At 56.5% G+C, this 25,682-nt stretch overlaps 1 protein-coding gene across 8 annotated transcripts in view; it reads left to right on the top strand.

Annotated features, from left to right (window-relative positions):
- The window catches only part of LOC116950657 (V-type proton ATPase 116 kDa subunit a 1-like), a 76,160-nt gene extending 56,470 nt beyond the window's left edge, over positions 1 to 19,690 (top strand). For all 8 annotated transcript variants that reach the window (XM_032968663.2, XM_032968644.2, XM_032968628.2 and 5 more), the window contains one exon: positions 16,734 to 19,690. In XM_032968663.2, the coding sequence (XP_032824554.1) occupies positions 16,734 to 16,827 (94 nt within the window). In that variant the 3' untranslated portion in view covers positions 16,828 to 19,690. The remainder of the gene's footprint in view (positions 1 to 16,733) is intronic.
- The last annotated feature ends 5,992 nt before the right edge of the window (positions 19,691 to 25,682 follow it).

Below are 25,682 nucleotides of genomic sequence, written 5' to 3'. Positions count from 1 at the left end.
CACTGCAGGTCACAACAACACCCTCACCCACCCACACACTCGCCACACTGCAGGTCACAACAACGCAACAACATCTCTTAATGTTCGACGGCTTGTACACCAGATCTTATTTATTCACGATGTACTTACAAAAAAGTCCACAGACTACCTGCTGGATCTCCTCTCTGTTTCCAATAACAAATTTGACCTCAGGTCTTCGCTCATTTACCAGCTTCACATTCCCTATTGCCGTGCAAAAACTGGAGGAAGGGCCTTTGCTATTGATGCCCCCAGGGTCTGAAATGCTTTTGCCAATAAACTGCAACTTGAATCGCTACCAATGAGATCTTGTCTCAAAACTGCTCTAGAGGAGTTGTACACCCCTAGCTGCCACTGCTATTAAGTGGCATAAAATAAAATGTTTTCGCTCCGGATGACGCTGCAAAGTATTATTTTTGTTTTGATTTAGCGTGCTGATCTTAAAGGTGCATTGAAAAATTTGATACTCCGACTGATACTTCTGTTGTTGTGGAGTAACTCATGCAGCCAGCTATGGCTGTAGGATTTGGTGTTACATGTTATTTATTTAGTTTATTGTAAAAATTCGGTCACAATCCCCGTGATCACTGTTACGTTGCAATTATGGCTTTAATTTTTTGGTGATTTTGAAAACGTTTTTTGGTTTGGACATGTTTGTTTTGTTGTAGTACGGAGTTAGACTGACGGCCTTACTCTAAGTTTTCTTGTGGTTGTTGTTGTTTGACTTGCATCCCACTGGGATTTTTTGCACACAGCGTTGGTGTACGGTGCTTTTTTCAGGAATATTTTGCTGTTTTTTTTTCATGGATTTTCTATTTGCAGTCACATAGTCACTTTAAGATGTTTTCATGTTTTTTTGTTTGTTGTGGTTGCACCCGATTCAAGAGCCGAATGGGTCACAGGGCTTTACCAAAATACATAAACTAAACTAAACGCACCACCCACACAATCACCACATTTCTCTTAGACTTCATGATAACTGTCCTCAATTTGTGAAGCGTGTTGACTCATCTTTTACAACCCTCATGGTTGCTGTTTGTTGCTTGTCGTTTAGCGCTTGGGGCCTTTGGGCCGGTGCTCAGAAACTCTTTTTTAAAAAAAGATAACGTGATGTTAACCACATAACTATTAATAAGCGCTTGATATTGAAACTGGTTGGGCAAGCTGTTTGTTTTGCCATGAAGCGTTGTCATTATATTTGTGTGTTCCAATGCAGCTACGTAACGAGGACAACTATGGGGCCACAGGCACGCACTGCAGTCCCTTGCGAACCCACAACTCTTATATGTCCATGTTCACCATCTGCTGCTCATTAATTAGCAATAACAATTTCAATTAATATTTCATCTCTTTCGGAACGGTTGGAGAGTTGCCGTTGCTGCGCGTCCGAGTGTCCGTTCACCCGTCCGAGTGTCCGTTCACACGTCTGAGTGTCCGTTCACCCATCCGAGTGTCCGTTCACCCGTCCGAGTGTCCGTTCACCCGTCCGAATGTTCGTCTCAGTGTCCGTTCACCCGTCCGAGTGTCCGTCCACCCGTCCGAGTGTCCGTTCACCCGTCTGAGTGTCCGTTCACTCGTCCGAGTGTCCGTCCACCCGTCCGAGTGTCCGTTCACCCATTCGAGTGTCCGTTCACCCGTCCGAGTGTCCGTTCACCCGTCCGAGTGTCCGTTCACCCGTCCGAGTGTCCGTTCACCTGTTCGAGTGTCCGTCCACCCGTCCGAATGTTCGTCTCGGTGTCCGTTCACCCGTCCGAGTGTCCGTTCACCCGTCTGAGTGTCCGTTCACCCGTCTGAGTGTCCGTTCACCCGTCTGGACAACGGCAATGTGGTGGGCACTTGAGCAACATTTTCCTTGGAAAAAAAAAGGCCCGAGCCGTCGTTGCAATTGTGGAAATGGTTGCCATCTTCCTGTTTTTAGTTTGCACAAATGCGGCACTGGAAAGACCAGGGCGGCGAGCTGGCGGGTGGCGGCGGCGAGCTGGCGGGTGGCAGCGGCACGTCGTGCCGTGGAGGCGCCGAGGGGGGCGGCGGGTGTAGTTAGGCCGTTGCTTAGAGACGAGCGTGGGGGAACGACATGGGGGACAACGCCCAAGTGTACGCACGCGGCAAGGGGAATTATACAAAGACCCCCCCCCCATGTATAGCCTTGATAGACATTTGGGGCAAGTGCTGTTAGAGAGCACCTATGAAGGCTGGCACGGCACACGAGGGGGTCGGTGGCCAGCACCACGCCGGAACCGCCTTTGTGTGCCCAGTGGCAGTGTTTACACACCGCACCGGCTACTCATTTGAGGCCGAGTCGACTTGGGGAAGGCCCGGGATCGGTTCAGACAATCGCCACTGGTGATGGCCGTGATCGGGAATCTAACGCGGGTCGTCGGGTCCGTAGCGCAGCGTGGCGCTAACCGCTGCGCCGCCGCTCTCCCCGCGGCGCTTGCACTTGGCGAGACGGAGTGGAAAGGCTGGAGAACGGTGCCGGCATGGCCGGCGCCGCCGCGCTCCTGACCCCGTGACCCGAGTTCGATTCTCAGCTAGCGGCAATGGCGAGTGATATCGGAGCTGGTCCTGCCCCCCCCCACCCCCGCTCCCTCTTGACAAACCTGCGTGGACCAGCATGGTGAAGTATGGTCAATCAATCTCCACGGGTGACACGGCTTTCCGGGTGAACGTGGCCTGGCTTGATGCTCACTCGTGCCTTAAATTGCGGCAAAAAATTTTGCGGCATACTTTATCATTGTATTTCAATTCTGAAGAGTAATGTACTCGTATAAAAGTTAAGAAATCTTGTCCGTTAATTTGTAATTCTCTGGATGGCCTGGGAAAAGCCCGGGGTGTTCGAGGGAGGCCTCAGCGGCAATTAATTTAAACATTTTTGATTCTCTGTGGTGATAAGTTCTAAAAAGCTAAATTGTATTAATTCTGCCTGAGAGCATCAGCATCGGAATATATTCGGTGATTGGAGCTCGTTGCATTGTTCAACGTGTGCTCCGATAGAGCTGCTTGAAGGGTCACATCAAGCCACACGGTGATACATATTTCAATAGAGAGCGGAGCTCCTTTATCTGTAAATAGCTACATAATCAACCCGTGTAATTTATATTGCCGCACTTTCATCATCAAACGTGTATTTATATTACGGCGGCAATAATTGAGGGGTTTTTTTTGCGCGTTAGAGAAGAATTGCCTCCCGACAAATTGCCAAAATTAATTTGGTGTTCTTGTCGTTTTTCAAGGGGGAAAAAAAGACTCCATTGCTTCCACCAATATTCCTCTTCGACCCAAGTTTTAACCATCTCAGTACCTGCCGTCCTTTCTCCCACGCGTACGAGACGTACGACTCCACGTTAATCCGCGATCCCCGCCCTGCCCCAGACGCAGCTTTGATTTTGCTTGGCGCTCACAGCGTGCTGGATGCGTCCCAGCGCTGGCACCACGCCGCTCCCTCTGCACTTCCCCCCACATCGATACGTCTCAAGCCTACAGTCGGGACGGGCCGCAGTTTCACGCGGCCGCCTCGGATCCGACAAGCCAACGAGTGCGACGTCGGGGACGGGGCCGCGGCCCGGTGCCCGCCCGCGTGCGTGGGCAGCGGCGGGCCCTGGCGGGGGGGGGGGGGGGCGGGGCGTCACGCCGCCAGGTGGCTCCTGCCCTCGCTCTACGGTGGCTTCCTGCCCATCTGCGCGCGCGTGTGGGGGGGCCACCACGGGCGGACGGCCCGGCCCGGCCAGGGGTTCCAACCCCGTGGTCTTGCGCGAGTCTCCGGGTCTTGTGCGAGTCTCCGGGTCTCGCGCGAGTCTCCGGGTCTCGCGCGTCCCCGATTGTGTGCGCCGATCGCCCACGGCATTGGCCGGCTTTTGAGGGGCGAGCGTAATTGTTATTTGTCGATGGGAGACTCGGGGAGGCTCGCTGAACGAGTCGACAATTGCGCGCGTGACAATGATGAAGCGCGAGGCGGCGTGTGGCCGCGTCCAAGTGCCGGTCGCCATCTGTTGGTGTTGGGCTCGAGCGGGAGAGGAGCGATGCTCTCTTGAATTCCGACTCGCGCTCGCGCGCTTACCGGAGGCGGGTTGGTGTAGCGACCGCGGCGCGTCCACTCGCGGTGCTCGCGTAGGCAGCGCGCGTGGCGGGTACGCTACGTTGCGCTCTGGTCAATAATCGAGGGAGCTGTTTAGCAATATATCCTGCGCAAAGCGTTAATTGCAAGTTGGGGACACAAGGAGCAAAGTCCCTGAATGTTAAGTAACTAACAGAGCGCTTCTCTATAAAACAAACGTTTCTTGAGAGCAGTGAACATTTTTTTTAATTGCCTTATTCACGTTGAAGGAAGGGCAGTTTGCTGCAAACAATTGTTCCTTTGCGGGAAGAGATCGTTGCAATGTCATGGCAGATTGGCCATAAGTCTTCCAAAGTGGGGGGCCGCTGCATATTCACCACCAGGCGAAGCGCGCCCTGCGCGTCGCTCTGTTCTTTGTGTCGGATTAATTCAGGTCACCGTATCCGCAGGGTAAAAAAAAAAGAGGAGCACTTTGTATGAAGATAACATTTTAATATGCAGTGACAGGCACCTGCTGTAGGAATGTGGAATTTCCACCACTGAGTCAGGCCTACAAGCAAGACACATGCTGTCAGGTGCTCATTTTCATTTAAATTTCGTTTCATTTACTGTGCGTTCCATTTCGACTCCTATCAGTTCTGATTCTTCTCAGACAGATACCGTCCCAGGACTAAGCCAGGCACGTGATCTTGGCATTGCTTTTGTGCAAATGTTCAATGTTGAAGTGGTAAGCTCTACAAATTGTGAAATTGCGCCGGTCTTTGAGGTTCCACTCAAGTAAAAATGTCCACTTCTATCCTTTAAACGTCACCGATTTACGAAGTGAACCGCCGCAGCAGCCTTGCCCGGTGCCCAAGTTTGCCGATGTCAACTAATTGAATGTTGAATAATTATCCGGGAAATTCACATCAAGTATTTTGTCCACACAAGGGGGGCGCAAGCTGTCTGGACAGCCCGAGCCATCAGCCGCAAGTATTCAAGGATTAGAAGGGCAGGGCTTATAAAAACGATAACGGTGCGTGTGCGTGCGTGTGTGTGCGTGCATGTACGTTAAGCACGCGAGGACGATCGGTGCCTGCGATGAGCCAGGGTACGGAGAGAATAGTCCCGTGCGGTGCCCGGGCCTTCTCCACTAACAGCAGCCCTCCTTTTGCCGTGACCTTCAGCACGGGAGCAGTATCCGAGCGTGCCGTGTAGCCGCATATTAATGAGCGGGACCCCCCCCCACCGTACCCACCCCCCCGCTAAGCGGCTGGCTTTGATGTGTGCTTACGAGGGCTTTCTGTGCGCGCTGGGATTGTGGCGCGGTGCGAGGGTAGGAGGGGACGTTGCGCCCGCGTGCCAGGCGCTGCGATGCTGTGGGGGGTTTGGGTGGGGGGCGCTTGGCAGCGCCGCAAAGCCGACGGCCACCCCAGCTCGATTCCCGCTCGCGACCAAATAACAGCGTGGTGACATTTGCAACGGGTCGTGTCTCCTCCCCAAGGTCGACTCGGCCTCAGACGAATTTCTTTGGAGCTGGTTTTGTTGTGTTTCGTTCGTGCTCTGTGCCCCGCACCGCCTATTGGCACGGTTGGCCACGTACGGTGTGAAAGAAAAAGTTCAACATAAATACACGCATTTAATCGGGTACGTGGAGTGGTAAGTAAACCGCCGGCATTGACGAGGTAGACAAAGGCGGCCGGGCTTGGTGTTGGCCACCCACACCCCCTCGTGTGCCGTGCCAGCCTTAATCCGTACGCACAAAACAGCAACTTGCCCCAACGGCCGAGGGCTATACGGGGGATCTTTGTCTTTGTTTTGCCTTTGTGCGAAATGCAAATGAAGGGGGCGCGCGATCTCCATTGGTGCAAACCAACCCACCCCCCCCAGCGGAGCGCGGCGTGGTGGTGGTGTTGGTGGTGGTGTTGGTGGTCGTTATTGGTAGCCACAAAGGGACTGTCAGTCTTGCTGGATTTTATTGGTGCGCTGCACAATCTGCAAACACAATTACATTGCGAGCCGTTTCTAACCAGCACAATAAGAACAACGACTACGAAGAGGACGTCACTATTATTATGATTGTGTTGGTTCCACTGGAAAGAGGGAGGTCTACATGTTGTGATATTGTGTAGACGGCGTGGTGTTATCTGATCGCAACCCCCCCTCCCCGAATAGTTTCGGGGAAAATGGGTTTTTTTTTCAGTGTAATTGGAACATTGCTAAAATGAACAATTGAGGTTTTGAAGGTGTACAGTAAAAGGCAGATCGGTGTTATTTTTCAAATCAATATTTTACTGAAAATCATGATTTTTTTCCATAATACACTTTTTTGGATTAGATCGCGTAATTATGAATGTTTTCTTAAACCCGCCACCACCCGACACAGCCAATTAGTAAGGTTTGTCACGTAAACAGAACGTGCCAATTCGTTACTAATACAGCACAGTACTCAGATTGTAAATGTTGTAGATGTGCTCTCCAACACACAACTGGTGTGTGTGCGCACCGTGTTTATGCGCGCGCACCGTGTGTGTGTGTGTGCGCGCGCACACCGTGTGTGTGTGTGCGCGAGCGCACCGTGTGTGTGTGTGTGCGCGCGCACACCGTGTGTGTGTGTGCGCGAGCGCACCGTGTGTGTGTGTGTGCGCGCGCACACCGTGTGTGTGTGTGTGCGCGCGCACACCGTGTGTGTGTGTGTGCGCGCGCACACCGTGTGTGTGTGTGCGCACCGTGTGTGTGTGTGTGTGCGCGCGCACACCGTGTGTGTGTGTGCGCGAGCGCACCGTGTGTATTTGTGTGTGCGCGCACCGTGTGTGTGTGTGCGCACAGTGTGTGTGTGTGCGCGAGCGCACCGTGTGTGTGTGCGCGCACTGTGTGTGTGCGCGTGCGCGCGCGCACCGTGTGTGTGTGTGTGTGCGCACCGTGTGTGTGTGTGCGCACCGTGTGTGTGTGTGCGCACCGTGCATTGTACATCACGTTGAGCCAGAAGGGCGTGTCCTTGTGAAACAAAAAATTGTCATCCATTACAAATTTTCATTGTCACGTGCAGAAATGCATTATAGTCTAAAGTGTTTACTTGAATAGGCTTGGTACACGGCAACGACAGATATAAACATTGCATAGCAAGGAATAACGAGTATAGTAACACAAATAAAGACAATGGTACCGTGAAAATCAGGGTTCAAGTGATCTGCTCGCATTCCTGCAGTTAACCTGGCCCGGCGTTCATCGCGCGTGTTTTCCCCGCCTGTGTGTGTGCGTAAAACGCGAAGGTCACAAAAACACTTTGCCACTTAATTGGCATCAGATTTATGGCCACGTGCAAAAACCGGCGTTACGGGCGTCGGGCGACGCCGCGTGCAGGCGGTGGCACCGCACGCGGCCGGGCCGAGCGGCTTGCGAGCGCGGCGCCCACCGCCGCTCGACGGCACCGGCGGCGGCGGCGGCGGCAGCGGCAGAAGGCCTCGCCAATAATCAGCCTCGTCACGTGCAGGACGCCGAGCGGAGTGAAATGACCGGGCGGGCGCTGGCCCCTAATCATCGCGACGCCGGTTCGCTCGCACAAAGGGACCCGCGACAGCCGTTCGTGGTCGGAGTTGGGGCGGGAGGAGGGGGGGGGGGTTGCCCGCGGCGCCTCGAGCCGTTGCGGCCGTCCACGATCGAGCGCTCCGCAACGGCGTGAAGAATAAAAATAACGGCGCGGAAATCCGGCGTTGAGGCGCACGCGGCCGCCGCCGGTGCCTCGACGCCGCCGGTGCCTCAACGCCGCCGGTGCCTCGACGCCGCCGGTGCCTCGACGGCGCCGGTGCCTCGACGCCGCCGGTGCCTCGACGCCGCCGGTGCCTCGACGGCGCCGGTGCCTCGACGCCGCCGGTGCCTCGACGCCGCCGGTGCCTCGACGCCGCCGGTGCCTCGACGCCGCCGGTGCCCTGCGCGCCGCGGGCGGCGGCAGCGCGGCGCGGGTTGCGTCGCCGAGCCTTTTGTTTGACGCGCCGCGTGTAAGCCGAGATAAACCCGTGTTGTTGCGCCCGGTGCCCTGCCTGAATACAAACCTGCGTGTTCAGCGCGTCGCCGGCAACGGGGACCGCGAGCGCGCCGGATTGGGTGAAATGGCGCGCGACGGCCCCTTAACTCCACACTTTCGCGGGGCCGTTTTTATTCCTGCCTCGACAATACGCCGCGTGCTTGAAATGCGCACGCGGCGTTTATTTAGATTGAATTGTAAGCGATAAGTTTGATCCATGTTAAATCCTTTACGTGTATATTGTGCTTCTGTGTTCTTCCGTCATCACACACAGAATAAGCCTTCTTTATCTTGGAGCGTGAATTCATTTATATTTAACGCAGCTGCACGTAAATTGCAATCCTTTTTTTTTTAAAGACACAGCTGAGGAAAGAAGCAATACCGCACAAACGACCGAATGAGCACTGGCTAAGTATGAGGCCGCAAGCGGACAACAAAAGCCCATCGAGCCCCTTTCGCGGGAGACCTCTTTGCTATTTGCAGCGCCGCGTCAATTCACTGCTGTGTCGGCCGTGCGGTTGTTTGACCGCTCGTCCCCACGCTTGGCCGCCGCGTGTCGGTGACGGAGGATTCCGCGCCCCGCTCGCCCTCCTCGGGCTCTTCTCGCCAACCGCTGCGCCACCGCTCCCGCCCGCCCTGCTTGACGTGCGGTAGATTTATTACGTGAACCCACACGCAAGGTGCGGGATGGAAATCAAAACGACACCGTGGCTTGGTGCGTTTTCCCAAATCGGTAGCCGAGGGGAAAACAAGCTCTGGGGAGGGGACAGAGCTCATTTAGTTTACGTGCAATCTGCGGTTGCCCGTCACTCATTGAGTTGGTGGAACGAATTCGGATCGACCTGCAACGGATGCCAAATGCTGCGTGAAGGTGATATCGTGACGTCATTCCACATACTTTGGCCAAATGACGTGGGTTGGGCACGTAACGGAGGTGCTCCGTATCCCGCAGATTGCGACGACACGCCTGTGACCCGAGCGTCTCGGTTCAGAGGGATGCCAGATTGTGTGTGTACGTTGCGTTGCGCGTACTCGTCGGGCAGTGTAATATCCTTAATGCCAAACAGGGCTGCGATGCCGTTTCAGAAATGTCCCCAATCTGCCCGTGAAATTGTGCAGAGCGGCGGAGCGCGTCTCTCGACGCCTCTCGTCTCTTCCTCTTGGCTCAAGGCCGCGTGACGCCGCAGCTCGGCTGTTCCCCTCTAGCGGGTGACGCGTTCGGCAGCGCTAAGGTGCCGCGTCTCGACTCGCCACTTTGTGCGCACGCGCGTTTGTGCGTCCTTCCGTGCGTCCTTCCGTGCGTGCGCGCTCGCCGCAGCTGCTCGGCCCTCGCTGGGCAGCGGCTGCGGGTCGCGACCGAGCGAGCTGCCACACTCACGGAAGCGGCCGGATGGTTGAATTGGCCGCGGCCTCGTGTCGCAGGGCGTACGCTCAGGACACGTCGGGAGCCGTTCCACGTTTTGCCTTTAATGCCGTGCCCTGATTGATAGCTCACCCTTTCCTGGGCACGCGAGGGTAATAGCTCTTGCATTGTGGTGGCTGCGGCCATTTCCTTGTACGTGCAAGCGAGCAAATAAATAAATAACACGTCAAGCATCTCCAGGGTCAAGGACACAATGGGCTGAACTGGATTATTTTAGCTGCTCCGCCAAATATGGAAAACGAGTCTCATTATCTTGCTTACCATTAAAGCTTAAATGCCATCCAATCAATATTTAAGAGAGCCGGTCCACTTGCCGGCAAATGGCCGGTGTCTTGGGGCGTAATGTGGGAGCCTGAGTGGCTCGTGTTGGTGCCGTGGTGGTGCCGCCGCTGCACGCCCCTCGGCCGTGGTGCCTGCCATCGATTGCGCTTCCTCTCTCGCTCCACCGCTCCATCCGCATTGCCGGCCACTCGATGTTATTTTAAGCCGCGTGACCAAGGGGATGGATTTAAAATTTATTTTTTTAATACCTAACCCGCTTCTCTCTTTATAGCTGTCCATTTATATTTTTTACAGCTTGGAACGCGAAAACGGACATCGATATGAGAGGTGGATATTTTAATGAAAATGTTATAAAGTTGCTTGCCAAAATGTAATTCCCTCACCGTGGCTGGGAATTGAACTCGGCTCACCGGTGCAGCGCGCTCACGACTGCGGCACGGCGTCACAACCATTATTATTATTATCGTTCTTATCCGATAGCATAAATGAGTCTCTAAGATTAACGTATTTTATTCAGAGCGGAGAGCCACTCTGTATCTTTATCTCCACAGTGCATGTTTAATGCTCGCTTTATTGGCTCGGTGTCTCGCAGTCGCACAGGTAGAGCCCAGATGGGTGTCTAATAGGCAGGCCGGTGCCGCCGCCTCCTCCTCCTCCTCGTCGTAGCCAGAGCGCTAGTGGGCGAGCGCGGCGGCCGCATCGCGTCCCGGATGCGCGTGACATTGAATTGTCATTCATTGCGCCGAGCCGCCCTGCAAGCCACCTGCCGGCTCTGCGCCGTAATTAATCCCTCGGAGGTAGAACCGTGCCGATCGCTGTCGGTCCGGCAGCACCAGGCCTCGCTCCGCGCAGTTCGGGGACCGCGATGTAATTTGTCGAAAATAATACAGCGAGCGCCGCGCGCCGTGCTCCCTCGCGCTTGTCGGCGCCGTCCTTAAGCAGCGGGGGCTTATCTGCAAGCGCGCAGACGGTCCTCCCACCCCCGGTTCTATCGGTGCTCGCCCGCCCGTTCGCCTGCCCGCTCGCCCGCCCGCCCGCCCGCCACCAGCGCTGGCTCATTAACCGTGTCTGGCTCGCCGGGGCGAGTCGGGATGCTAAACAGAGCTGATGAGATGTGGCTCGCGCTCCCCGGGGAACACGGCTTTAATAACATCCTCCATCACCCGGCGTGACGGCCGCCCCGCGGCAGGCCCCGCTCGAGCATTCTCTCCGCACGTCCGCGCCGCTCACTCGATTACCGATCCGTTCCCTTTATTGAGCAATACATTTCCGGCATTCTGTTTGCGAATGATTTGGAATTACTTTGGCTTTTTAGCTTCGTGTTTTCACCGCCCTAATGTTTTGAAAAGGATTTAAGCAAAAACGTTTAAATGCGATGATTTATAAAGCAGACCCGCTCGACGCTGTTTTTTTATAGAGCGAAACCTGGCTCCCTCTTAAACCTGGCTCCCTCTGAAACCTGGCTCCCTCTTAAACCTGGCTCCCTCTTAAACCTGGCTCCCTCTTAAACTTGGCTCCCTCTGAAACCTGGCTCCCTCTGAAACCTGGCTCCCTCTGAAACCTGACTCCCTCTTAAACCTGGCTCCCTCTTAAACCTGGCTCCCTTTTAAACCTGGCTCCCTCTTAAACCTGGTTCCCTCTTAAACCTGGCTCCCTCTTAAACCTGGCTCCCACTGAAACCTGGCTCCCTCTTAAACCTGGCTCAATCTTAAACCTGGCTCAATCTTAAACCTGGCTCCCTCTTAAACCTGGCTCCCTCTTAAACTAAGCTCCCTCTTAAACCTGGCTCCCTCTGAAACCTGGCTCCCTCTGAAACCTGGTTCCCTCTTAAACCTGGCTCCCTCTTAAACCTGGCTCCCTCTTACACCTGGCTCCCTCTGAAACCTGGTTCCCTCTTAAACCTGGCTCCCTCTTAAACCTGGCTCCCTCTTAAACCTGGCTCCCTCTTAAACCTGGCTCCCTCTTAAACCTGGCTCCCTCTGAAACCTGGCTCCCTCTTAAATCTGGCTCCCTCTTAAACCTGGCTCCCTCTTAAACCTGGCTCCCTCTTAAACCTGGCTCCCTCTTAAACCTGGCTCCCTCTTAAACTTGGCTCCCTCTTAAACCTGGCTCCCACTGAAACCTGGCTCCCTCTTAAACCTGGCTCCCTCTTAAACCTGGCTCAATCTTACACCTGGCTCCCTCTTAAACCTGGCTCCCTCTGAAACCTGGCTCAATCTTACACCTGGCTCCCTCTTAAACCTGGCTCCCTCTTAAACCTGGTTCCCTCTTAAACTTGGCTCCCTCTTAAACCTGGCTCCCTCTTAAACCTGGCTCCCTCTTAAACCTGGCTCCCTCTGAAACCTGGCTCAATCTTACACCTGGCTCCCTCTTAAACCTGGCTCCCTCTTAAACCTGGCTCCCTCTTAAACCTGGCTCCCTCTTAAACCTGGCTCCCTCTTAAACCTGGCTCCCTCTTAAACCGTTCTCATCGGAACGCCGAGCTGTGCCGTAACGAGCGAGGACCTCGGCGTCCTGAACGCAAAGCGTAGCGAGAGCGTCTGCGTGCCGCCCTCCCCGGCTCCCCCTAGGAGCCGAGCGTCCTTGCCCTGGGCTCGCAATCCCCGCACCGTCCCCGTCGCTCCGATCCCATCGGCTGTCGATCCCTGCAGCAATGTTGGTCATCTTCAGTTGTTTGGCGGGGCTGAAGCCCCGTCCATTTGGTTTGAAATGTTCGATCGATGCTGCTGGAGACTTCACTTTTAAATTAACCGTTAAGCTCAACGCGTAATTAATTATGTAGAAAGACTTGAAGCGTCCAGGTCTTTTTGTTTATTAACGGCGGTTAGTGACAACTCCCCTGCTTGTTTTCCTTCTCAAGTCCACTTCGCATCATCGTTTATCGCCCAGTGTAAAACACTGGCACTAATTTGCCCGTGCGTTTGTGCTCCGTTGTAACGTCTGGGACGATGAAGGCTTGGCGCAACAAGCGGTCCGCCACTCGTAGAGGCTCGCGGCTCGAACCTGGCTGCTCACCCTGGTTAACGCTGCGGTGTGGCATTCGCCGGAATAAATACTCGGCGGCGCCTCCTTGGCGGTTGACGTTCGGGTCGTCGCTCCTCGCGTGTGCCGGCGTCGCGGTCCACATTTTCCAAATTTGATAAATTACCTCCAAAGTGTTCAGTTGGAGTATACAGAGCGGTCATCGCGCCCTCCTGCGAAACTCCCGCAGACTGTGAAACACTGTGCCTTGCCCTGTAAGAATGGCGTAAATTCCAAATGTACAAAATTCTTATTTACTTTTTGTTCTATAGATGCTGTATTTGCCTTTTATTTTCAACACCAACCGCTGCTGTACCACCGTCTGCTTGCTCGTCGGTGAAGCCCACACACAGAGTTAGGAGCAGAAGGAGAAGGGGGTTTTGGTTTTGCAAAGTCCACTGCTTTGATGTCGAGTGTCCACAGACACATCGTGACACGGCAATGTAACGCGTCCAATGGATTGATACGCACAGCATTCAATCTGCTTACGATGGTGGAGCCTTGCCGAGAATCTCCCTGGATCGTCAGGATTATTAACGCGTGCTCAAAATGCTTACGCAGTGCGCACGTGGACAGCTCCACAAGCGATATGCTCTATCCCAAGGGACGATGGGGGTTCGGTGTGTTGGCGGCTAAATGTGTTGTTGTGTTAACGCCTCGCACCATCGGCTCGCCACGCTCCTCGGCGACGGCCACAAAAGTAGACGTCCGAAATTTAGCCCTCGATTTCCCACCGTCTCATTTCGACAGAAATAAAGCAGAGACGGGGTACAGACCGACGGTGCGACAGGGACGCGATGCGTCGGGTGTCCTCCGCGACCTCCGGGAGCGCGGGGAAGGAGGTGGCACTCCTCCTGGAAGCACCACTCCGACACGAACTCCGTAGCGGCACCACAACTCGGTCACCGCCCACTTCCGGTTTCTGTCATCGGCTCGGCGCCACCGGTCGCACGTTCGTCCGAGTCGTCAGGTTTTTCTTGTTGCCCCCGCTACGGTTTGGGGATATTTTACGCGCCAGCTCGGCCGCGTCGTTCTGCATCTTGATATTTCTGTGGGCTCCGGGGTCTCGTTAGTACTCAGGTGCTGCGCTCCGGCTCGCTCTTCATTAGGCTCATTCTGATTCGATAATTGCCGCTAATTAGGCCTCCACGCACGAACCCGACATCGGGGTGGGGGGGGGGGGTCGGTGACTCGGCGGGGTGCACCCCCCCCCCCCCCCCCCCGTAGGGCCTTCCACCACGCGGGGGGCCGAGCGGCCGTGTTGGCCCTTCACTCGAAGCGACGCGTTTCGTAGGCAATGCAATGATCTCTGCTTGCGTTAGGCCACATGGTAAGTTATACCGTCGTTCTTTCCATGAAGCCTCCACTCCCCGACAAGGTGACCACGTCTGCACAGCTGCTACGTGTATACTTGTGTACCCCGTGTCGACGTTGAACATCTCTGAGCTGTTGCGGTTCGGCAGACGGGATCGCTCGCCGCAGCTTCCCCGGCTGACGGTAAGGTGCCCGGTTAAGCTGCGTGCACGGCGCTGTCTTGGCATGAACACTCAGGAGCAGTTAGCTCCCAAACAGTAATCCTTAGAGAGCCAGCTTAAAGAGTAACTTCACTGTGGGTGAAACAGCACGTGGAAATGTGTAAGTAATCCACTGTGTCTATTCTGCACACAATCGTGTGTATTTGTTCATCATGCTACGTACGTTTGTACCCCGCTGGCCTACGCGTTGTTGCGTGATCGAGTACGCCGTTACGAATCTGTGAGACTTGCCACTGTTGCCGAGTTCAAAAAGCCACCGATTCTCCAAATGACGCTGATGTGCACACTCACCGTTTGCACGGCCTTTACACGCAACTTTTTAAACCTGCATTCTGCGGTTCGTTGAAGTAGACTTCTTCAGGAGATGAAACACAAACTCAGAAAATTACATTCATAAACGCGAATATGTTCCGTTTGCTCCCGTCCGATTTATTATTTTCAAACGATTGACCCGGAAAGCCGTAACTTAACGAATGCGCTGAATTCGAACGTTTGGCCTTTGATGCATCTCGGGGAAACAAACGAGCTGCCAGGTGCGGTGTGTGCGGTACGGTCCACATGCTTAATGAGCACCGATCCTGACCTCGTGCTTAACGACCACACTCAGCACTGTTTTCTCTTCGAGGGCCGCATTATTAGCGCAATGCACCGCACGCTTAATTAAGTGGTACTGATTGGATACTTTTTTTTCAACACCACAGACTTGATTTATAACCCAAAATTGAGCTGCGCGTTCGAATCCTGAATGCAGCGCTGGGCAGCGCGCGCCGGCTTTGCTGAGGATCGCGCTTGGCGCTGCGCCGGTCCGGCCGCGGCCCTCAGTAATGCGCCCGGTTCCCGTCGAGGGCGCGGCCTGGCACTGCGCGACTCGCGGCCGAGACGAGGACAGGCGGCGGGCAATGACAGCAGGCGGTGAGATGAAGGCTCTCCTACGGTGTGCATGGCACGGGTCCTCCCACTCTCGGTGAGACCGTGACCACTATGACTTATGGAATGCAAACCCTTCGCTTTTGGCTGAATCCCTCGAAAGTGAAAATGATGCGTGGGCTCGCAGGGTCTGCTGCTCCGTTTTGAAGAAGCGCTCGTCGCCATCGTAATGTTGACGGTGCCGTAGCGGTGGCGCGGTGCCCGTTACATCGTAATGTTGACGGTGCCGTAGCGGTGGCGCGGTGCCCGTTACATCGTAATGTTGACGGTGCCGTAGCGGTGGCGCGGTGCCCGTTACATCGTAATGTTGACGGTGCCGTAGCGGTGGCGCGGTGCCCGTTACATCGTAATGTTGACGGTGCCGTAGCGGTGGCGCGGTGCCCGTTACATCGTAATGTTGACGGTGCCGTAGCGGTGGCGCGGTGCCCGTTATTAGCCTGCGTCACAGTCGCCCCCGTGCGCTCTCTCGACTGGTGCAGGCTGCTCTCCTTTGTCTTCCCGAGGCGTTTGAGTGACACCGTTATATATTTTATTTCATTTAGTTACGTCTTGGCATGAAAAATAGGAATTGGTGATAGTGTGGCAGAGTTTCCCAGGCATGTCAAATAAATATGCTATAATTGAGCAAATTCGGTTTAAATCTCATTTAAGCAAACAGGAGCTATAGGTCACAGAGATGTTTCATTATCACGGGAGAAAGACTGCTTGCGTTCCGTGGGGAATCGAATTGCCGCGACGGTGCCAGGAGACGGTTTCATCCGAAGTCATTCCTGGCCGCCGCCTCGTACGAAGAGCGAGCGGCTCGCAATTCGAAGGGTTCCGAGTTCACGTCCCGGTCGCGCTTTGGCTCTGCCCATCAATCCCGCCCTCCGGGGTCGGTAAAATAGCTACCACTTTTTGGGTGGTCGACAGCGGTTGTCCCGTGGACAGACTCTTCCCCCCCCACCCCGCCATAGTCACGGAGAATTTCCACCGCTGGCCGAGGGCTGTGAAAGGGAGAACGTGAGCTCGGCCTCGCCTCTCGCTTGAGCCGGGCCCTCTCGCTCGCTCGCTCACTCTCGCTCACGCTCACTCTCGCTCGCTCACTCTCGCTCACTTTTGCTCACTCTCTCGCTCACTCTCTCTCGCTCTCGCTCACTCTCGCTCACTCTCTCTCGCTCTCACTCGCTCACTCTCGCTCACTCTCGCTCACTCTCGCTCACTCACTCTCGCTCACTCTCGCTCACTCTCGCTCTCTCTCGCTCGCTCTCGCTCGCTCACTCTCGCTCACTCTCTCTCACTCTCGCTCACTCTCGCTCACTCTCGCTCACTCTCGCTGACTCTCACTCACTCCGGGGACCGGACCGCTACAGCGGAGCCGCTTTTATTTTCGGTGTCGGAAGGATTTTTTATTTTTTACGAATTCCCCCCGAGTCAACAACGGTTTGTGCTAATGCCTCCCCCCCCCCCCCTCTTCTCTTCCCTCCGCAGGGTGGAGTTTCAGAACAAATTCTACTTGGGAACAGGCTACAAGTTTGCACCCTTCTCCTTTCAACAAATCCTGGAGAGCCAGCTGGAAGAGTGATAATGAGCTGCCCGGGGTGGGGGGGGCGCTGGGGTTCCGCCCCTCCGCGGTGGCGCTCTGCCTCCGAGCCCAGCGTGCGCTCGTGTTACAGAGGCTGCTTTGATCCCCTTGGTGTGTACCGTTACTGTACGTTGAACTTCCTTCGCACCGCCGCACGTGGCCGACCGTGGCTTGTCGGAGGTGCGGGGGAAGGACAACAACAACGCTCAACAACAACAAGAAGCAGTTTTCACTAATTTGCCCCGCATGCGTGCACGCGCAGCTTCGCTCAACAAGCATTGGGGGGGTGGGGGGGGGTTTGGTTTTATTTAATAAATTATTTAAATGAATTTTAACCGATTTAGTTTTTTTTGCAATGACAATATATTCCTGCGATCGACTCCACGAAGCTGATTATGTTTTCCACATAACAATGTCGATATCAATTGCGGGTGCGCGTTATCGATTTTTAACTTGGCATAGCGGTCTCACTGAAAGGATTAGAAAGATAGACGGCTTAAACCAAGCAAAGATCTCGCGTCAGCTCGTGACATATGACACTTTGTGATGTGCGGCGACCAGCCCGTCGCTCGCCTGGACGTTTTGTTCCCCTGCTTCAATAAACGTTTCACTGCCCTGGGCCCCGTCACGTCGCTCGTGCCACGTGCTCGCCGCGCCGGTGCCAGCGCAGCCAGAATTGTGCCGTCGCGGAGAAGCTAAACCGATATTGTTCACGGCCGAGCCTCGCAATGTTTTTGCAAACGATTGCGAAGCGCGCGTCTCGGCGGCCGCGTCTTGGTTCGCTGGCGGGCAGGCGGTTTGCGTCCGCCAAATGTGGGCAGCAAACGGCCAAACTCGCTTTGGGTAATCAACGTCCATTTGACCATTGGCCAAATTTCAAGGAGAATGGCACCCTGTGCACAACCCAGCAGCGCTGCGGAGTACGTACCGCGCCACGTTGCCACGATGGGCTCCCCTGCCTCCGCCAACTCGTAGTGACCGGGGTGGCGAAGTATGGTTAAACGAGCCCCAGCGGGCGCGCACGGCGTGGGGAGGCCGTCATCCAGCAGTGGATTGACCACGGAACCAGGCCCGCCCGGTCTCCTCGACCGGCGCGCGCGAGCGTCCTTCCGACGGACCGCGCAAGGCAAGAAGACTCTGCGTCTCGACGTCTCGACGCGGTTACGGAGCGCAGGCTCCTCGGTAGCGCCCGAGCGAGGTGGGTGGGGCCCCTCACCCCAGCGCCCTCCCCTCCTCCCCCGGCGGGGAAGCGCGGAGAGCACCGAGGCCTGCCGTGGGATTGGCAGGGCCACGTGACGGGGGCGAGACATTGGACGTCCATGTGGTGTTCCATGCCGTGGTTCGTGTCGACCCCAGCAATGGGTGTGTGCTCGTTGTGTTGTGATTGTGTGTGTGTGTCAATGTTACAAATAGGAACGTCGCTAATGAATGCATTGGTACATATATAATAGGTGTTTGCGTGGGCTAATCAATTATACGTTGCATATCTATATACAGACAGCATTAAAAATTAGTGGTTGATGTTACGTGCGCTCGGAGCTTGTGTCCGCTGTTGAGGGGCGCGTGTTGCGAGATGCGGCTGTCACAGATGTATCAAGGTGGCAATCCTGACGGTGTTGCTTCGGGTTTACGAGAGTTTGTGCAAGTCGACAGGACGCCTCCGAGCGATATCCCACAACAACAAAAAGTGCAAACTCCACTTGATTTCAAATGCCGGGAATGAATGTGGCGAGTTGCTTAAACACCACGTGGGTTCTAGCAGCTCGTTATTTTCGACCCTTTTACAATAGCGCCCGCGTCACTGCCGGGTATTGCCGCCGTAATGTGCGCAGTCTCGCAGCTCTTTCACGTCCGTTTGTTGTGTTGCGTACACAGCTGTGGAATTTGTGAGGTGTGTGGGGTGTGGGTGGGTGGGTGGGGGGGACTGTAAGGGTAGGCGGGAGGTGAAGGGAAGGCGCCGCGTGCGACGAAGCCGACTCCTCGCGTGGACAGGCGCCCATTTACGAGCCGCTCGACGCCTGCCGCCGAGAACTTTGGCAGCCCGGGAGAGGTCTCCCGTCGGAGGCCGTCGGGAGTCTTTGGCGCTGGGCCGGTGGCCTCCGATGACCTCCGGTGACCTCTGTAGACCCCCGTAGACCCCCGGGTGGCTGTCCCGATCCGCCCCGCGCCGTCGTGTTTGTGGGCGCGCGGCGTGTAGCGGACGCGCTGCGGTGTTCTGGGGTAAACTGGATCTCTCGTTTACATGCAACGCGTTAACGTTTCACTGTTATGGGTTGCCTCGCGAAACGGCGCGGCGGCATTTAACGTGAAAGAAGGCATTTTCAATATTCGTGACCCTTCCTGCACGTGCGTCGTTTTGAAGTTGGAGCTGTGACATTGAAGTCGGTGGTTGTTGTTGTGCACTTCCCAGTCTCAGTGCTCGTAGTTGACGTGCCGTCGTGCGTGCCGCTATCGCTCGGGGCGTAGCCATTGACGGTCCAAGGCACCGCAGGGGCCGCAGGCATCGCCAGCCTTGGGAACGCGATGTCGATGCAATGGGAGGCAGCGGGATCGCTCCGCGCGCGGCAATGGGAGCCCCCCCCCGCGTGAATTTCAATCTCGCTCGTGTCGCCGGGAGCGCGCTTGGGCGCTTGGTCCTCCTCCTGCCGACTTGGACGCGATTTGTTCCGCGGCTTCGAGCTCTCAAGCCCCCCCCCCCCCCCCCCCCCGAGGGTTGGCGTTGCTTGTTCGCTGACGGGCAGTGCCGTGGTTGTTCCGTGCCGTGGTTGTTCCGTGCCGTGGTTGTTTTCCGTGCCGTGTGCGAGCACTGCCCCCAGCCTACCCTTCGATGTGGTGTAATAATAAATGTGTTCAGCAGAAGCAACGTCCGGGGGCCCCGCGTCCTTCATTGCCGCCTCTGAACGTGGACGCGCCGCCGACTCGCTGGCGGAGTCGGCCAAGTCACGAGTCGACGCCTACAGTATTGATGATGAGAAGCTTTAAAAGCCTCGTGGTTTACACGACAATTACAGAGTGCGGTGGTTACACATTAAACGTGAATGTGTGGGGAGCGTAGCGGTCGGCACGCGCTGCGCTACGAACCCGGCGGTCCGAGTTCGACTCCCGCTCACGACCAACACCACCAGGTGACGATTATCTGAACCGATCCTGGGCCTCCCCTAGGTCGACTCGGCCTCAAATTAGTACCTGGGGCAGTGCGTGTACATTGCCACTTGGGAGACAAAGGCGGCCGGGCGTGTTGCTGGCCACCCACCCCCTCGTGTACTGTGCCGGCCTATATTGGTGCTGCTCGCTAACGGCACTTGCCCCTACAGTCTGTTGAGGCTACACGGGGAATCTTTGTAGCTTTTCACTCATCGCATCTCATTGTACAGGCCGACTGAGCGCTACTTGCTGACACCCAGAGTCGCCCCCGTCCAGAGTCACCCCCACCCAGAGTCGCCCCCACCCAGAGTCGCCCCCCAGAGTCGCCCCCACCCAGAGTCACCCCCACCCAGAGTTGCCCACCCAGAGTCGCCCCCGTCCAGAGTCGCCCACCCAGAGTCGCCCCCGTCCAGAGTCGCCCCCACCCAGAGTCGCCCACCCAAAGTCGCCCCCACCCAGACTCACCCCCATCCAGAGTCGCCCCCACCCAGAGTCGCCCCCACCCAGAGTCGCCCACCCAGAGTCGCCCCCACCCAGAGTCGCCCCCACCCAGAGTCGCCCCCACCCAGAGTCACCCCCACCCAGAGTCGCCCCCACCAGGAGTCGCCCCCACCCAGAGTCACCCCCACCCAGAGTCGCCCCCACCCAGGGTCGCCCCCACCCAGAGTCGCCCCCACCCAGAGTCGCCCACCCGAGTCGCCCCCACCCAGAGTCGTCCCCACCCAGAGTCGTCCCCACCCAGAGTCGCCCCCACCCAGAGTCGTCCCCACCCAGAGTCGCCCCTACCCAAAGTCGCCCCCGTCCAGAGTCGCCCCCACCCAGAGTCGCCCCCACCCAGAGTCGCCCCCGTTCAGAGTCGCCCACCCAGAGTCACCCCCACCCAGAGTCGCCCCCACCCAGAGTCGCCCACCCAAAGTCGCCCCCACCCAGAGTCGCCCCCACCCAGAGTCGCCCCCACCCAGGGTCGACTCTGGGTGGACACGTCCTGGAGGCTTGCAAGGCTGCGATCTTGTGCCGCAGTTGAGAGAGCGATTTGCTGCTCACGCCAGCAACGAGGCATTGGTGCTCGTCTCCCGTTTACAGCCCTGAACCAATGATGGTAATTCCACGTTCCTATAGCGGGGGCGAGTCTATCCATAGGAGAATCACTCCTGACATCCCCGCAGAGGGGTGTCTATTTTATCGACCCAGGAGTTTAAGTTTTCTGTAACCAGGCGACAAGTCGAGGGCACCAGGGACGTCTTCTTTGCGAGAGTGCCCTGGCGATGACGATGACCCCACCCAGGATGTGAACTCTCGACCCCTTCCGACCGCTCGCCGCTCGCTCTCCCGCTGCGAGCCACGCGGCCGGGTTCACGGCGACTGCTCCGCCCATCCCTCCGCTCGATCCGCGCTCGCTAAAATTGGCCACGAAAACAATCCCGAGGTGGTTCTCCGCCGCGGCTCCTCGCCGCCCGCCTCTCTGGCCCCGTGCGGGCCGTGACGCTGCCCCCCCTCGCACCCCCAGACGGCACCGCGTGGCGCTCACGAAGCGCCAGAGGTGATGCAGGCGAACACCAAATTGGCTGGAAGCCCGCGCCGCCGGCGAGCGCTGTGGGGGTTGATGTATGGCCGGGCGGACGGGGTGCGACGTTCATCAACACAGGCATCAAGGGAGATACATAATCCATACATAAATAGCACGTATGCACAACGTATCGATTAACATTCATTGATACGTCTGTACTTGCGCGTTCACAATGGCATGACCTTTGCACTCCGGCACGCTGGATATGGTGACTGTTGATGAAACGTTAAACTTGCATTTTGGCTCGTGCGTTGTGCGTGTGTTTACGCATCGGCAATATTTATTTAACCAACGGAGAATCGATACGGGATGAGCTGTGGTCGCATTCAACGTCACATCGCCTGCAATGATTCCTGTCCTTGCTCACACTGGAATGCCTCGAGGAGTCTCGTGGCTCTTCCACGAGGGTCCTGCCGCTGTGTGTGACCCCCCCCCCCCCCCCCCCCACACACGAGAACCGTGCCACTATCCCTCCACTTAGGACCGTTCGTTTCGCGACATTTCGCGCGAGCGCAATTGACAAATCGTGGACCCTTTTCCATTCACGAAATCGAATTTTCCCGCGCGCAACGACAACTCACTGCGGTGACGCTGTGCGAGACGGCCGAACGAGAAGCCGCCAGCGAGACGGCCCCCTCCGTCCGCCTCCACGTTACCTCGGCAGTCGCCACAGCGTGCAGCTCATCTTGTGGCGAGTTCCCTACAAGGGGCGAATCTTGTTTCTTTTTTAAAGGACTTACTATTCGGGCGTTTTAGTGTTTGTGTTGTGAATAGTGATACAGCAGTATGTGTGTTTGTGTTGTGTTGTGAATAGTGATACAGCAGTAGGTGTGAATGTTTGTGTTGTGAATAGTGATGCAGCAGTAGGTGTGTATGTTTGTGTTGTGAATAGTGATACAGCAGTAGGTGTGTATGTGTGTTGTGAATAGTGATACAGCAGTAGGTGTGTATGTGTGTGTTGTGAATAGTGATACAGCAGTAGGTGTGTATGTGTTGTGTTGTGAATAGTGATGCAGCAGTAGGTGTGTATGTGTTGTGTTGTGAATAGTGATGCAGCAGTAGGTGTGAATGTTTAGGTTATGAGTAGAGTGGTAATGTCAGAAACTAAAACTAATGGCTGTAGCCGTTCCCATTTCGATAAATCGCGTGGGGTTTTTTTTTTAAAGAACGCATCCCTCTCGTTAATCGAGGGGTGCCTGTCATTGGCGGTGTAAGTTCAGCATTGGGCTTTTTGGCCAATAGCGGTGACATCTGGAGCCGGATCATCTCATCAGATCTGGGAAGCTCGGCTGGTCTGAGCCTGCATAGTGCGTTGGTGAGCACAATAAAAACAAGTTCAGATAAAGTTCGAGCGGCGTCTCACACACGCGCGGCTCCACACTTGTCATCCCGAGATGTTCAAGTACGGTGGTAGCGGGTTTAGCGACACATTTACATTTACGCGATCTTACAAAAAAACCCTTCTATTATGGATGATATTGGTCGCTAAAGCCTCCTCCTCCTACCACTGCTACTCCTCCTACCACTGCTACTCCTCCTACCACTGCTACTCCTCCTCCTCCTACCACTGCTACTCCTCCTCCTACCACTGCAACTTCTCCTACCACTGCTACTCCTCCTACCACTGTTACTCCTCCTACCACTGCTACTCCTCCTCCTCCTACCACTGCTACTTCTCCTACCACTGCGACTCCTCCTACCACTGCTACTCGGTGTTAAACTAAAGTCCTGAAGGTTGCCAATGAAACGGACGCGTTTGGCCAACCCCAAAACAGACGCGGGTCTGCGGTCTGCTCTTAAAAACTCTTCCGCCTGCATTGGTGAGGATCTCGCTCAGGGCCTGAGCCCCTGCCGAGTCCTCCAGCCCCATCGCCACCCGGCACTCGGTGCACGCGAGCTCTGTGGACATGCACACACACACACGGACACGCACACACACAACACACACGGACATGCGCACACACACGCACGTGCGCGTGTCCCCGTGTTGGCTAAACACTGCAGAGAGCGAGAAGGTGACCCAACCCACAGCGTGCCAATGTCATCCCGCCCGGACGGCCCCAACCCGTACCCTCTAGCAGAGAGCACCAACTCGTACCCTCTAGCAGTGAGCCCCAGCCCGTACCCCCAAGCAGTGAGCCCCAGCCCGTACCCTCTAGCAGTGAGCCCCAACTCGTACCCTCTATCAGTGGGCCCAAACCTGTAACTGTACCCTCTATTAGTGGGCCCCAACCCGTACCCTCTAGCAGTGAGCTCCAACCCGTACCCTCTAGCAGAGAGCCCCAGCCCGTACCCTCTAGCAGAGAGCACCAACTCGTACCCTCTAGCAGTGAGCCCCAGCAGTGAGGCCCAATCCTTGCGCTCCAGCAGTGGGCCTCAGAGCTCGTGTGTACGTGTGGTGGTGTCGCCGCCCGGCTCCTCGCCGCGTGGCCGCTGCCTCCCGGCTCCATGGCCGTCGTGAGGTTCCATTTGCGTGAAGGACGCCGCGATCGATCGAGTGACATTTTATTCATTGCTTTATTCATTTTTGTATTTTGCTTGCCGGTAGGGCTTTCACGTCTTGCTCGCTGTGTATGTCCGCGCGTGCTGGGGATTCTTTCCGTCCCACGAGACCTCCTCCCGCCGGCGACGCTTCGACACTTCACGCGGACTCAAAAGTGCACCTGGCCTGGCACAGGCGCCGCGGTGACATCACCGCCACCGAGCGGCGACCGGTGCGCGACATCGGGGCTTCTTTCGCGCCGCGATGGGATTCGGCCGCGATGCACGTCACGAATGTAGGGCCCCGTGCGTGGTGCCGCCGGTGACGAGGAGCGAGTCGGAGGCGTCCGCGGGGAGCCGCTTGCCACCAGCGCAGCCTCGCTCCGGTCCCGCCGTTCCTGGCGAGCGCCCGGACACTCGAGTGCGATTCATCATCATCATCATCGTCGTCGTCGTCCTCATCGCGAAGGGACCGGCCGTGGCCTCGGGTCGTCCGCGTCTATCCGTCACGATCATCGCGACGTCCGTTCAGCAGCGGGAGGTCACGGCAAGGGCGAGCGCTGTCCGGGGCCCGCCACCAAAACAACATCGCTCTCTCGCTCACTCGCTCTCTCAATGTGCTGCACGCTCCTGTCAGCTGACTCAGAATCTAAGCGGGATTCTTGAGCCTGCCCACTACCTGGATGGGACACTGCCGGGGAATGTCAGCGCCGCAATGGAGCCTTGAATCCATCTGTGTGGATCTCCGAGCGGTATCCCCTCACGTGGGTTCATCTCCCACAGGACAGGGGCCAAACATCCCTCACGCGGGACCCTCCTGAAATCAATGCCGACACTCGCCGACCCTTGCCTGGATAATAAAGGGAACGACGTTCATCGTAACCATGGAGAGACGGTCCCCTGCCATGGGAATGTGGACTTTCCACCACTGGCTCGGGGCAGCGCACGAGCCCCGACTCGTTGCCCAGCGGGGGCCTGGCGACACCCCTCGGGCCCAGGAGGCTCGGGGAGCTGGCCCTGCCCTCGTGAGCCAGGGCAGGGCCAGGACCCCGAGGGCAGGGCCAAGACCCCGAGCCCTGCCCCGTGAGCCAGGGCAGGGCCAGGACCCCGAGGGCAGGGCCAGGACCCCGAGGGCAGGGCCAGGACCCCGAGGGCAGGGCCAGGACCCCGAGGGCAGGGCCAGGACCCCGAGGGCAGGGCCAGGACCCCGAGGGCAGGGCCAGGACCCCGACGGCAGGGCCAGGACCCCGAGGGCAGGGCCAGGACCCCGAGGGCAGGGCCAGGACCCCGAGGGCAGGGCCAGGACCACGAGGGCAGGGCCAGGACCCCGAGGGCAGGGCCAGGACCCCGAGGGCAGGGCCAGGACCCCGAGCCCTGCCTCGTGAGCGAGGGCCACATCGACCATCCGTCACGGGCGGCGGGGGGCATCGCATTAAGAATATTTATATATAAATATTTATATTTAAATATTTATATTTATATATAAATATTTATGTATAAATATTTATATATCGGTTTTCACACGCAGTAGCAGGTTCTCGCGATCAATATCATCCGTAATAGAGGGGGGGGGGGGGGGTTGGGGTTAGATCGCGTAAATGTATAAATGTTGTGTCGTTAAAACCCGCCACCACCCGACACAGCCAACTAGTAAGGGTTGTCA

Source organism: Petromyzon marinus, chromosome 2 (assembly GCF_048934315.1).
Source record: "Petromyzon marinus isolate PM22_M1 ecotype Great Lakes invasive population chromosome 2, UKy_Petmar_22M1.pri1.0, whole genome shotgun sequence".
NCBI lineage: Eukaryota > Metazoa > Chordata > Hyperoartia > Petromyzontiformes > Petromyzontidae > Petromyzon > Petromyzon marinus.
This window is presented reverse-complemented; position numbering and strand designations above follow the sequence as displayed.